General features: G+C 40.9%; 1 protein-coding gene across 2 annotated transcripts; it reads right to left on the reverse strand.

Moving 5' to 3' along the window:
- Nucleotides 1-8,543: 8,543 nt before the first annotated feature.
- On the reverse strand, nt 8,544-10,051 carry LOC110928499 (cytidine deaminase 1). Of its 2 annotated transcripts, XM_035987320.1 has the most exons (2): nt 8,838-10,051; nt 8,544-8,710 (listed from the first exon to the last, which is right to left on the reverse strand). In XM_035987320.1, exons 1-2 carry the CDS (start codon nt 9,862-9,864, stop codon nt 8,637-8,639), a joined length of 1,101 nt encoding a protein of 366 aa, XP_035843213.1. In that variant the 5' UTR covers nt 9,865-10,051; the 3' UTR covers nt 8,544-8,636. The 2 variants fall into 2 exon arrangements, with proteins under 2 accessions (XP_035843213.1, XP_022027204.1); XM_022171512.2 differs by having other exon boundaries at nt 8,544-10,045.
- Nucleotides 10,052-14,844: the final 4,793 nt, after the last annotated feature.

The following is a 14,844-nucleotide window of genomic DNA, read 5'->3' on the forward strand; positions in this document are numbered from 1 at the left end:
ACAGGAATCTGCTTTTCAGAGGCTTAAGGATAACCTCTGCAGTGCTCCTATTCTCTCGTTACCTGAAGGAACGGACGACTTTGTGGTGTACTGCGATGCGTCTATTCATGGACTCGGTTGCGTGTTGATGCAACGCGAGAAAGTTATTGCCTACGCATCTCGACAACTCAAGACACACGAAAGAAACTACACAACGCATGATTTGGAACTGGGAGCGGTGATATTTGCGCTTAAGATATGGAGACATTACCTGTACGGTACCAAGTGCACCATTTACACCGATCACAGGAGCCTCGAGCATATCTTCAAGCAAAAGGAATTAAACATGCGACAACGCCGATGGGTCGAACTTCTGAATGATTATGAATGCGCCATTAAGTATCATCCGGGCAAGGCCAATGTTGTGGCAGACGCCCTCAGCCGGAAAGACACTGTACCAAAGCGCGTGCGAGCATTACAACTTACCATCCAGTCTAGTCTCCCTACCCAGATTCGAAACGCTCAGATTGAAGCTCTGAAACCGGAAAACGTCAGGGCTGAGTCCCTGCGAGGATCGAGACAGCAACTAGAACAGAAAGAAGACGGCGCCTACTATGTGGCAGGGCGCATTTGGGTCCCACTCTACGGAGATCTACGAGAGCTTGTGATGGACGAAGCCCATAAGTCCCGTTATTCAGTACATCCTGGTGCAGATAAGATGTACCACGACTTAAAAACCACTTACTGGTGGCCTGGCATGAAAGCCCACATAGCAGCCTATGTTGGCAAATGTTTGACCTGCGCGAGAGTCAAGATCGAGTATCAGAAACCAGCAGGCCTACTACAGCAACCCGAAATCCCGAAATGGAAATGGGAACAAATTTCCATGGATTTTGTCACAGGATTACCTAGATCTCAACGCGGGAATGATACTATTTGGGTAATAGTAGATCGATTGACTAAGTCTGCACACTTTCTGGCCATTAAGGAAACAGACAAGTTTTCTACCTTAGCAGAAATCTATTTGAAGGAAGTAGTCTCCAGGCACGGGGTGCCAACTTCTATTATTTCCGACCGAGACGCTCGTTTTACTTCCGAGTTGTGGCAAGCTATGCACAAATCCTTTGGCTCACGTTTGGACATGAGCACCGCTTACCACCCACAAACGGATGGGCAGTCTGAACGCACCATCCAAACCCTGGAAGACATGCTTAGAGCATGTGTGATCGATTTTGGCAAGAACTGGGAGAAACATCTACCGCTGGTGGAATTCTCCTACAACAACAGCTATCACACTAGTATTCAGGCGGCACCTTTTGAGGCATTGTACGGTCGTAAATGCCGATCACCTCTCTGCTGGGCGGAAGTCGGTGATAGTCAACTCACAGGCCCAGAACTAGTGGTAGATACAACGGAAAAGATTTCACAGATCAGGCAACGCATGGCGGCAGCTCGTGACCGTCAGAAAAGCTACGCTGACAAGCGTAGGAAACCGTTAGAATTCCAGGTCGGGGACCGGGTTCTACTCAAAGTCTCACCCTGGAAGGGTGTGGTCCGTTTCGGTAAACGGGGCAAGCTGAATCCACGGTATGTTGGACCATTCGAAATTACCGAGAAAATCGGTAAGGTAGCTTATAGATTGAACCTGCCTGCAGAGCTGAGTGCAGTGCACAACGTTTTTCACGTATCTAACCTGAAGAAGTGTTTGTCGGATGAAACACTTGTAATTCCTTTTAAGGAACTGACGATTGATGAACAGCTACACTTTACTGAGGAACCGATTGAGATCACGGATCGAGAGATCAAAACCCTCAAACGTAGCCAGATACCCCTTGTGCGAGTTCGTTGGAACTCACGGCGCGGCCCAGAGTTTACCTGGGAGCGGGAGGACCAGATGAAGTCCAAGTATCCCCAGTTATTCCCAAACGAAAACCCCAGCACTGAAGCTACAACCGAATTTCGGGACGAAATTCCAAACTAACGGGGGGATGATGTGACACCCCGTTAAAACACGCTAGCTTGGCAGTGGCTGCTTCAACTTTCGGGACGAAAGTTCTTAAAACTTGGGGATAATGTGACACTCGAGGTTTTTCCGAACGATCACCTTGTAATATTTTGTGTATATAAATATTATTAAATGAAAACGTGACCTTTGTGCATGATATGTGATGTATGTATGTATTATATATATATATATATAAGAGCCGAAACCACGACCCGAGACCATGACTCGCAACCGGGCGGTTGCGAGTGGGCCACTCGGTCTCGAGTGGGCCGTTGAGCCGAAACCGGTTTGGGCCGAAACCCCAAGCCCAACCCGAAACACCCCTTGTATATATATCCAACCTTTCCCTCATTTCTTTCATTTGGCACAACACACCAACACACACTCCTCCTATTTTCTCTCAACTAAGAAAACCCTCAAACAACAAACCATCTCTCCTTCTCTTCTCGGTTCAAGCTTGGATCCCAGACAAGAAACTCGGACACTTCATCTCCTCGGCTTCTTCCTTTATTTTCGGCTCATTCTTCTCCTTTCTCAACCGGTTAGTCATCATTATATGCATAGGACTTATGTTGTGTATATGAACAAGAGTGTGTTTGGTTAGAAACAATATGCATGATTCTAGGGTGATTTGTGAAGTAAACTATATGTGAAAACCATTTATATGTGAATACTTGTGACATATTTAGAATGACTAGAAAATAGTAGTCTAAGATTGGGTATGGCTAACCAAACTATGCTTCTTTGGTTCTTGCAAAATGATGATGTTTAACATAAGATTTCGTTTATATAATGTATGTTTTCTTGTTTGTGCATCATGACCTTGTTATAAATATGTGATTTCGGTTCATTAATGTATGGTTATGTTAGATATAAAAACCCTAGAAACTATGAACACTTGATGAACTAGTTGAAGAGGGTTTGAAGATTTAAAATGGCAAAGTTTGATCTATATGGTTTAAGGGTCAAATGAGGAAAAGTGTTTGTAGAAATCTTATTGGTTATTTCCGGATTTGGGCCTGAATTCTTGGTACAAAATGGACTGATGCATCTGCATCATCACGTGTACATGAAAATGACAGTTTCCGACTCGCAACCACGGCTTTCCGACTCGAGACCACGCAGTTGCGACTCGCAACCATAACATGACAAGTCGAAACCACGAGATTGCGACTCGAGACCACGCCATTGCGACTCGCAACCAAAACGTGACAACTCGAGACCACGGTTGCGACTCGCAGCCACAGCATGACAAGCCGAGACCACCTGGTTGCGACTCGAGACCAGCTAGTTGCGACTGGGCTGTCCATTTTGGTTATTGGGCCATTCTGTGTTAACTTGGGCTATCTGTTGACTGGATTATGTGTTGCTGTTGGCTGTTTAATTGTTTAGGCCGGCCCAATAACCCAATGACTGTTTACCTGTATGTATGTTACGTGCCTATATGTGTTTTTACGTGAATGCTTGTACACCGAACCTGACCCATGCCGGTAACCATGTTAGGACGTGGTGACCAACGTGATTGACAAGTAACCTAAACCTACCGAGCAACCCAAGGTGAGTTCACAACTTAAAAGCATGCGTCCCGGTGGTTTGGGACACGAGACTAAAACAACCCTATCCCCTGGTAAAAGGGGATACCATTTACATACCTTCCCTAGTTATTGGGAACACAACTTACTTTTCCTTCCCTGGTATTGGGAAACCTTTTTGGTTAATTACTGTTTATACGGATTGCAACTAACGGCACTAAACGAGACTCTATCACTCAAGTCCCTACTACAAATACCGATTAGTCGCCGGGTTAGGCGAACGGGGTATTAGTTGATAGCGCTATTTAGGTGTTTACCAGCCTCACACCGTGCCCTGGTTTGGGATCGGTCGTGAACTAATGTACTCAGAAATCCGTCAATGATGATAGAACATTGACCTCGGGGCATCCTGCGGATACGCAACGGTTACCTAGTTTTCGGTATTGGAAAAACAGTTTAGTCGCTAACTTTTGGGGTAGCTCCCCAGGGCATGTATAAACGGATAAATTAACCGGTGAAACAAAGTTTTTGGTAATTAAAACTGGACAACTAGTGAACTCACTCAGCATCATTGTTGACCCCTTACTGCATGCTTTGCAGGTAACCAGTGACGAAGGAGCTTGCAGCTTGGGAACGTGTAGTGTCTGTTCACCCTTGTGTTGGGTGTTACCTTATTTTGGATCATGAACTTTGTTTTAAACTACCTTACTTATGCTTCCGCTACTTATTTCCGTTTTGAACTTAAAACTTTAAACTCTGAACCTAATATTTGCTAAGCTTATGAATAGTAAGTATTACTTTTGTTATCAACTTAAGTATTCGGTATAATTGGTGGCTGGATCCTGGTCAGTCACGCCCTCGAAGCGGGTGTTGTCCGCAGGTGGATTTTGGGGGTGTGACACGCTGAACAAGGGCAAGACCCTTACCAAACCGTTCCCTTAACCCCGACCAGGTAGCCAACATACCTCCATATAGACCGTGGAGATATGAATGGTGAAAATCTTTTATTTTATATAGACAGTAAAATAACGCCAAGACACCACGGACAAACGATAAGGAAAGATCACCTTCAACATAAGTAACTAGTTATTAAAGTCATTAATACAAAACCAAATAAAAAGTGCAAAAGATTAAAAATAAAAAGTATTATACTAAACACTTGTCTTCACCAAGTGATGTAAGAGACTTAGGCAAACATGGCCTTGATTGTCAAGAACTCTTACGATCAATCTTGGATCCCGAGACGACTCACACACTCTACGATGGACAATGGATGATGGTGGTGGATGATGGTGTTATGGTGGTGGTGGGTGGTGGATGAAGTGTGAGAGAGGTGGTGTGCCAAGGGATGAAATGGAATGAAGCCAAGCACCCCTATTTATAGGCTGAACAGAAGGCTGGGCACGGCCCCGTGTCCGCTGGACACGCCCCCGTGCCCGTCTGACATTCTCTCTCTTCATTAATTGTAATTCGCAATTACAATTAATGCTCCTGCTGTACTTTCACCACGCCCCCGTGCCCGCTGGACACGGCCCCGTGGTGGGCAATGGAAGCTTCTACTGGTTTGTCTTTTCTGCTGCTTCCTGGGCACGCCCCCGTGTTCGCTGGACACGGGGCGTGTTCAGTCTCTGTTTTCTCTTCTTTGCCTTGGGAGGTGCCGTTGAGGGTCCGGGCAGTCTACTTTTGTTCCTTTTCTTGTATTTATGCTAGAATTAGTTGTCTTTTTGCTTCTTTTGTGATTTTGAGCTCATTTCATCCTGAAAATACAAAAGGAAGACAAAAACACTCTTTTTCCAACATTAGTACTTAAAAGGGTTAGTTTTATGCCTTAATTGATGTGATTTATATGTTGCATTTTACACACATCAATCCCCAATGATCATACGAGCCCTTGTCGAACAACAAGCGATCGAACAAGCGGTAACAAGTCTGCTTATGACTTTGTTACCCTACTTGTAAGCTGGATAGAATAAACAATGGTAGGCATTACCATGCCTATGACCATGTTTATTTGACCATTATCCAGAATCACATTGTTCGACCAAACATGGCCAACAATGACGCAAGTACCCAACGTTGTTCCCACAACCGTGGCCAACAATGTCAAGCAACGAGGTAACCGCAAAGGACGTGCGGTTACTTGAGAGCTAATGGGAAGAACATGAACACCCCACGAAAGGAATCATCATTAGATTTCCAATCATGGGAGCATCACGCTCTTTTCTTCGTTCACCACCTCAAAGGTTGGTTCGAAGTTTGTGCACACCTTCAACCACCATCTCAGAGATTGGTTCGAAGTTTGTACACTTCTTCCAACTAATTCCCACAGTTGGTTCGGCACACCAACAGGTGGCAACCAGCCAAAGGCTGAGAATTTCGCATCAGATGAAACATTTTCACCGGTACGGAAGAGGCGTCAAATGACTCTTCCAGACCTCCAGCTTGATTTACAAAGAGCAAAGACCATCCACTTGGTCTAGGATCTTCTCCAGCCTCCAAACTACCTTCTAGACACCATAGTCCAGTACTCCTCCCACATGCAACTTGCATATGGCAGCAACACTAGACTGGGGGGACTTGAAGGGGTATGGTCCCAGATCTCGCGTCAGCATCGACCGCGAGTGACCATTACCCTTATCAAAACCCCCACTAGGTAGACAACCTACTTATGTCCGTGCGGGAACGCATCGACACAATGGTTGAATCCAATCGGTCCAGTGATGAGGACTTACCTGGGATATTAGAACGGTAGAGTGATGCGGCATAGCATCACATCTGGTGTATGAAAACGGAAGTATTCACAGCGATGCGGCCTAGCACCGCATCCAGTGAACACTTCTATCAATACAAGGAAGCTGGATAACAGCAACAGTCACCACAAGCGACGATGCGGCCAGCACCGCATCTCGCGTATTTCTTGATCACAAGCAAGAGACGCGATAACATCAGATGTTACCGCAGGCAGCGATGCGGCTCGCACTGCATCCTATACGCCCAACAAGTGGGACTGACACACCAGTGCAAGTAGCGCCAATGACAGTCATCTGTCAGGACTACGTAAGCAACAGACTGACGTGGCGTAACCTCCACACTCGACAAGCCTGACACACCTGCAAAGGTGCAGCACGTCGTCAGTCTGTCCTCATCCTCCTCCTTCACTCCTCGGCTATAAATACCAACCCCAAACCAGGTTTGAGGTATCTCTTCACAACTCTCTCACTACTACTACTATCTTACTTTGCTTCTCAAGCAAATTACTGATTCTCACGCCGGAGAGTGGTAACAAGGAGCACCCCCCACCCCATCCTCCTTGTTACGAGTCAAGGTTTGTTTCCTTGTGTAGGAGATCAACCCACCGGTGATCCAGCCAGCGATCCTCGAGAGGAAGGGATTAACCCTTCTTGACGAGACCAGTGAGTTAACCCTGCCCGGTTAACCATTGTTTCATCAAGATCCGATACTGATTATATTTGATAAATTGCGTTTATAGAATATCTAAGTTGAAAAATATTTTCTTCCACCATTTAATTTCTTCATTTGTTCATCTCCTAGCCTTGATTTTATTTTTTTTTCATGTCTCCCCTCCCTCACCTAGTTAATATTATTATAGCCTGATCATTATATCACCTTTGATTCTAATGTGTTTGTTGAAAACAATTTTTAAAAACCAGTTTTTAAATCATACTGCGTTGAACTTTGAAATGGTTCAACCGGTTAAAGCGGATTGTACCGAACGGTTCAATCGGGTTACTAACTAACCTTATAATTCCATAAAATAAAAATTCGTCTAAAAAAAACAATCCAATCTCAATTAGTATTTATGTAATCGATCTGGTTTTATCTAAAAAACAATTTTTTTCTTGTAAAATATTAAGAATTTTAAGAGAATTTTTATTACTTATAAATAATATTATATTGGACGAGGTGGGTAACAGTTTCAACAACGATGAAATATTAGATTGGAAGACACTAGGTTAATTATCGAAAATAAAGGAGGTTAGTATAACCTTAATATCGTGTTTTATTAAAAATTTTGTCATCTTTGCGATTCAAAATAGTTAAGCTGATTTGATTTAGAACAACTAATATGACCATCAACATATTTCATGCAGCGACCTCATAAACTTGAGAACCAACCCTTACATCCGGTTTATGATCATTTGTCAATTGTTGCATTCTACTATGGACTCATATATAGAGGTGTAAACGAGCTGGGCCGAGCCTGAGCTCGACCAGGCTCGAGCTCGGCTCGTTATGTTTTTATGAAGCTCGAGCTTGGCTCGGTTCGAGCCCACTTCTTTGAGCTCGAGTTCGGCTCGCGAGTAAAACCCAAAGCTCGAGCTCGGCTCGACTCGGCTCGAACTATTTTGAGAACAACCTTAAACGAGCTATAATCTCGGCTCGAGTTCACTTCAACATCGTTTAAACAACCCAAAGCTCGTCTCGCGCTCGGCTCATCAATGTTATCATCATTATTAATTATTAATATATTATATATAAAAAAATTAAAATTTTGCATGGGGTCTTTTAGGTTCGCGAGCCTGTAAGAGCTTTGTATTTGAGGCTCGAGCTCGGGCTCGATAACAAAACGAACTCTATTTCAGGCTCGGGCTAGGGCTCGGGCTCGATAAGGCTCGGCTCGTTCGAGCTTTTAACCAAGTTGATCACGAGTAGCTCTCGAGTCTCTAGGATTATTTACACCCCTACTCATATACATGTAAACACAACTTTTAGACCTTTAAACATTTAGCATGTCATATCTCCCATCACCCAAAACATGCACACACCCTCGAACGATGTTGCTCGCCTACTGCAACATCCCAGCTAACCATTGAGCCATAAACCGAACCTACCTTGAATCGGGATTGACTCTTTAAAACCGAGCTGATTTTGATTCAAGCTTTTCTAAACGAACTTTAAACGAGCTACGAACGAGCTACAAGCCGTGAGTTTTTAGACAATAGTCAATCACATGCGGCCATTTAACACTATAAAATTCATATTATTATTTTTTTATTTTAACAACATAAATAACATGTCAATATAATATTCCATTCCATTCCAATACTTATAAAAACCATATAAACTGATCTAGTCAAATCAGTTACATAAGGCTCATTCTATACGCACCCCCCCTCTTTCCTGATTATACCCCCTTTTGAGAGGAAAACTGTCGGTCCCACGCAGGCCCCACCTGTAAGTATGTGAGAGGAAGGGGGTGAAAAAAGTAAATAGGGGGGTGTAGAAAGTAGCACCCTTACATAAAAACCATATAAAGTGATCTAGTCAAAATCAGTTACAATAAACCACTCGGAACTCACATTTCGGTGAAAGATGTTTCAAAACCAACCTCGCCGTATCCTCCTGCCGCACCACCACCCCTTCTTTCTCCACCACCACCGCCGCCACTATCTTCTCATACCCACCACCGCCGGCCACCATATACGCCACTAACGCCGCCTGCACCGGCATCATACTCGGGTTATACGCCGCAGACTCCATATACGATCCTTTATACACTTTCCCTTCACAGTCCATCAACGCCACCCCCGACGGACACCCACTGTACGGCGCGTGCGACCCACGCGCCGCCGCCAAAGCCTCACTTTTCAAAAATTCTTTGTTTTTCGCGATCAATTTGCAAAACCCATTTGATAAATCGAACGTATTTTCGTCTTGGTTGATAAAGTTACCATCTTTCGGAGGCGCGTGTGATCCACGCGCCGCCGCTGAAGCCTCTGTTTTAAAAAATTCTTCATTTTTAGCATTTAAATCGGAAAACCCATTTGGTAAATCACACATTTTTTCGTCTTGGATGATAAAGTTACCATCTTTGAGTGTCAATTGGTTGTTATGTTTTTCAAGAATTAGCGGAGTATTTTCATCCAACAAATCAAAGGGACCGAAAGGGTGTGGTAAAATCGACGAAAAGGGTTTGTAATCCGGGTTTTCTTGAGGCTGATCGGTGATTACGATCTGGGTATCGGAGATTCCTCGGAGTTCTTGAAAAAACTGGCGGCAATGGCCGCAAGGGGCGGCGGAGACGGCGAGGTACAGCAGTTTTGCGCCGGCGGCGTGGGCGGCGAGGTTGGTGATGAAAAACTGTTCGCCGTGGATAGTGTGGTGGAGTGGGAGACCGGGGAATTCAATGTTGCCGCCGAAGAAAATCCGGCCGTCGGAGGTTAATCCGACGACGCCGACGGCGAAGTTTGAGATGGGTGGATTGGCAAGATTTTGGGCTGATTTGATAAGTGATGGTAGGAGTTGAGGGAGGGTGAGGTTTTTGGATTTTGCCATTGATTTGGCTTCTTCGGCTTCGATTATGTATGTTTTTGGTGGTAGGTTCATGGTGGTGGTTTATGATGGTGGTGGTGGTTTAGGTTAAGTGAAGAGATGAGTGTTTCCGGGTATTGAGGAGTGGATGGGATAGGATGGAGAGGAGTGTGTGTTTAGTATTTATAATGGATTGGTGTTGATGAGGTAGTTGTAGTATACAAATGAAAGATGCATGTTGTTATTGTTCTAGATGTTAATAATCATGATGTGGTAGGCTAGAGTTTGTGTGTAACTCTACAACATTAATGACGGATTTAGGAAATATTTTCTGAGAGTGTGAACAAAAGGTTTAACAACTTTTCAAGAGTTACGATCGGGATTTTCCCTATAAAATAAACTAACTTGTTTTGAAAGGGTTTGCCCGCCCATCAAGTCCTCTACTAGGTCCGCCCCTACCCACAACACGTCAATCGTTAACGAGGTAAAACATCGTCCCAAAGACGTTAAAAGGGAAGTCACCCGGGAGGGGGCATGAGCAGGTTCATGAGTGTGAGATGAAGAAAGAGGTGGGGTCCACCCCCAATCCACTAATCACATATTTTCTTTTTTTTGTTTTACTTTTATTTAATTATTAGTTAAATCCTAAAGTAATAGTTAAAACTTAAAAGAGTGTGTTAGTTTAAGCCCTTGTCTACGTGACGAGCGTTATGTTAAACCACAATGTATAGCCTTATACGAAATCTTGGTTACTTTTTCGAAAAAATAGTTTGAAAATGATTGTTTTCTGGTGCGATCATGTTTATACTTTTGAGCAACAAAAATTTATTGAAAAGGGACCGGATCCTAACAAAAAGCTAAGAGCAACCAAAAAATACCTCAACCATTACAACGAAAGTGGTCGTCTTGATCTCCTTCAGCACCTAAGTGTGACCCCTTAAGAACCAACTTGTCATTTCTCGCAGCCCATACGAACCACAATGTTGCAATAAGGGGGTGTTTAGTGTTGCGTTTTCAAAATAGATTATGCGTTTTCAAAATAGATTTTGCGTTTTCAAAACTGCTTTTTGGAGGTAGATAATCACTTTTTCATCCAAACACTTTTTTAGATTATTTATGTTTATAAACGCAATAATCAAATAATCACTTCAAAACGTAATCCCAAACACCTTCTAAGAACCGATTGTAGCGCCTTCTTCTAAAGATCAATTAATCTCTAGTGATTTGACACTGAGAGCAATTTTTTGCCCAAAACCTCTTTCCATATATCCTTGTCAGTTTTATATATTTTACGGATCAAGCGTACTTTTAAATTTTGTGACATTTTTGTTTGTCTTGATTTTATTTTAGTTATTGAATGACATTAAAAGAACTACAAATGCATAATAAAAATGAAGGTTAGAAGTAAATATAGAATACATATACGTTATCTTATCTAACAATGTATCATGTATGCTAAATTGGGATTGTGTACAATTTTACTCATGAACATCTTACTCGTTTACCTCTTTCTTATAGCAAACAAGATTATTACACGTAAAAAGTACCATTGAAATCAATGACATCACTTTAACCGGAAGATCTAGAAATTTTTGCCAATTACTACCGAAAACAAAATTGAATAAAAACAATTACATTTTAGAGTAAGAAATAGTAAATCTTTTAAAATAGAAAAACTAGAAACTAGTAAGTTTATTTATTAGACAAGCTTAAAAAAATATAATTTGATGGTTTATTAATAAATATACAAAGAGAAATATGATTTTATTGGTAGATTTGCTATTTTTCAAGACATGCGAATGACTATTAAAGTAATGGCAAGCCTTGCATGCGTAGAATAAACAAGAAAATAAACACATCCGCAATGAGAGTTCCACGAACGTTCGTGGGTTGAGGTGACGTCGAGCTGGAGAGATGAGGCATTGGGCAACACTGGTTCCCATGGGGACGGACCTTCAGGGGCATGAGAAAGGGTGAGAATCTGAGAATGGGGTTGAGAGAGTGTGTGTAGGAGATGAGTTCCTTGGATATGAGTTTTTCAATCAACATGGCTCCATCCATCCCCTAACGGATCGTATAAACCCTAATAAGCTTTGTTATGTAAAAGAACTAGTTGATGCCCCGCTCGCGTTGCGGGGCGATGGCCGAATAATTCTCAATCAATTAAAAAACATTATTATAGTTTTGTTAGGAAAAAAACTAAAACTATGACAAGACCGTAGTTCTGAGCTCAGGGCAAAACTGTAGTTTGTCAGGATTAATGAGCGAGTGTTAGGCAGCTTCTTCACATGGAAAAAAAATTAAATTCAGTCAACCAATTAAAAAAAACACTCTTATAGTTTTGCTAAAAAAAACTAAAACGAAAGCAATACTGTAATTTGAACTGAGGGCAAAGTTGTATTTGTTGAGTTGGGTAAAATCGTAATTTGCCAAAAGTTAAAGTGATGGCAATACTATAAATTTGAACCAGAGACAAAAGCGTAATATAACTTTGCACTAAGGAAAAAATCGTAATTTTAAGCTGCGGACAAAACTATATTTTTAATTTGAGTTGGAGCAAAATCGTAATTTTGAATTGGGGGGGCAAAAGCGTACTTTCATTTTGAACCGGACAAAAACATAATTTGAAACAGAAAGCGAAATCATAAATTTTGAAACGGGGCGAAAATGCAAAATCGTCATTTTTAGTTTGGGGCGAAAGCAAAAATTAATTTTGAACTGGGGCCAAAATTGTAATTGTAATATGGGGATAAATCATAATTTTGAACCGAGGGCAAAATCGTAATTTTGAGCGAGAGGCAAAAACATAATTTTATTTTGAAGTGGGGGCAAAAACGTTATTTTATTTTAAATTAAGAATGAAACCGTAATTTTAAAACGAATATAAAACAATAAAATGGCTGGTCGAATAGGGAAGTGCCACGCAGCTGCGTTGCACTATTCCCTCAAACTTCTTTTTGTATATGTAGGAAACTAATTTTTGCCCTGTCCGCGTTACGAAGCAAAATAAAACAGTACTATAGTTTTGCACAAAAAAAAAAAAAGGTAAAACGATGGCAAGATCATAATTTTTAACTGGGGAGAAATCGTAATTTTTGAAATGGGAGCAAAATCATAATTTTGAACAGAGAGCAAAATCGTAAAATATTTTGAACTGGGAGCGAAATCATAATTTTAAACTGGGGCAATTTCATAATTTTGAGCTATGGGGAAAAACATAATTTTATTTTGAATTGTAGGCAAAAACGTAAATTTGAGTTGGGGGCAAAATCGTAATTTTGAGCTAGGAGCAAAAACATATTTTTATTTGAACGGGGGCGAAAACGTAATTTTAGACGGGGGGCGAAACCGTAAATTTAAACTGGGAATAGAATTAGAAAAGGGTTTTTGAACTGAGGGCAAAAGCGTAAATTTTGAGCCAGAGCAACAATATAATTTTATTTTGAATTAGGGGCGAAAACGTAATTTCAAATAAATGACGAAACCGTAATTTTAAGCTAGAAATAAAATTAAATTAAAAATTGGTTGGTCCAATAGGGGAGTGCCAGGCAATTTGCCTGACACTATTCCCTCAACTCCTTTTTGTATATGCTGAGGGTAAAATCATAATTTTGAGCTATGTGGAAAACATAATTTTATTTTGAACTGTGGGTGAAAACGTAAATTTGAGTTGGGGGCAAAATCGTAATTTTGAGCTAGGGGCAAAAAACATATTTTTATTTTGAACGGGGGGCAAAAGCGTAATTTTAGACGGAGGGCGAAACCGTAAATTTAAACTGGGAATAGGATTAGAAATAGGTTTTTGAACTGAGGGCAAAAGCGTAAACTTTTAGCCAGAAACTGGGAATAGGATTAGAAACAGGTTTTTGAACTGAGGGCAAAAGCGTAAACTTTTAGCCAGAAACTGGGAATAGGATTAGAAATAGGTTTTTGAACTGAGGGCAAAAGCGTAAACTTTTAGCCAGGGCAAAAATATAATTTTATTTTGAATTAGCGGCGAAAATGTAATTTTACACAAAACCGTAATATTAAGTTAGGAATAAAATTAAATTAAAAATTGATTTGGTCCAATAGGGGAGTGCCAGGCCAGCTGCCTGGCACTATTCCCTCAGCTTCCTTTTGTATATGTTGAATATGTCTGGCACTATTCCCTCAACTCCTTTTTGTATATGCTGAGGGTAAAATCATAATTTTGAGCTATGAGGAAAACATAATTTTATGTTGAACTGTTGGCGAAAACGTAAATTTGAGTTGGGGGGCAAAATCGTAATTTTGAGTTAGGGGCAAAAACATATTTTTATTTTGAACGGGGGCAAAAGCGTAATTTTAGACGGAGAGCGAAACCGTAAATTTAAGCTGGGAATAGAATTAGAAATGAGCTTTTGAACTGAGGGCAAAAGCGTAAATTTTAGCCAGAGCAAAAATATAATTTTATTTTGAATTAGGGGCGAAAATATAATTTTAAACAAAGAACAAAACCGTAATTTTAAGTTAGGAATAAAATTAAATTAAAAATTGAATTGATATAATAGGGGAGTGCCAGGCCAGCTGCCTGTTACTATTCCCTCAGCTTCCTTTTGTAGATGTTGAATTATATAATAGGTAAGCTTACCATAAACAACTATTATATTATAGGTCTACTGAAATAAAATAAAAAGAATTTATTAACAAAACTAATAAGTTTCACCCGCTTGATGTCGCAGAGACAAATGTATAGCAAAAAAAATTATAATGATGTTGTTCGGTCAATATCAGTTTGATTCGTCATAATACCTACACTCGGTATAATTTATGATATCAAATAAAAATAATATTTACAGCAATATTATAATTAGTTACACTTATGACGCCCTAGTGTAACTAAAAATTAAAACAAAAAAATAAAGATGTGATATACCCAAAGGGATATCGATACATGTTTTAAATCAACTGAAAACCATAAAATGAATACCGATACTGACTCTGATAATACTGATATTGGCACTGATGGTGTTCGGTCGCTATCGGTTATAATAATATTTAGAAAAACAAATGCCATAACATGTTTTGACTCCA

This window comes from Helianthus annuus, chromosome 3, assembly GCF_002127325.2.
Source record: "Helianthus annuus cultivar XRQ/B chromosome 3, HanXRQr2.0-SUNRISE, whole genome shotgun sequence".
NCBI classification, from domain to species: Eukaryota; Viridiplantae; Streptophyta; class Magnoliopsida; order Asterales; family Asteraceae; genus Helianthus; species Helianthus annuus.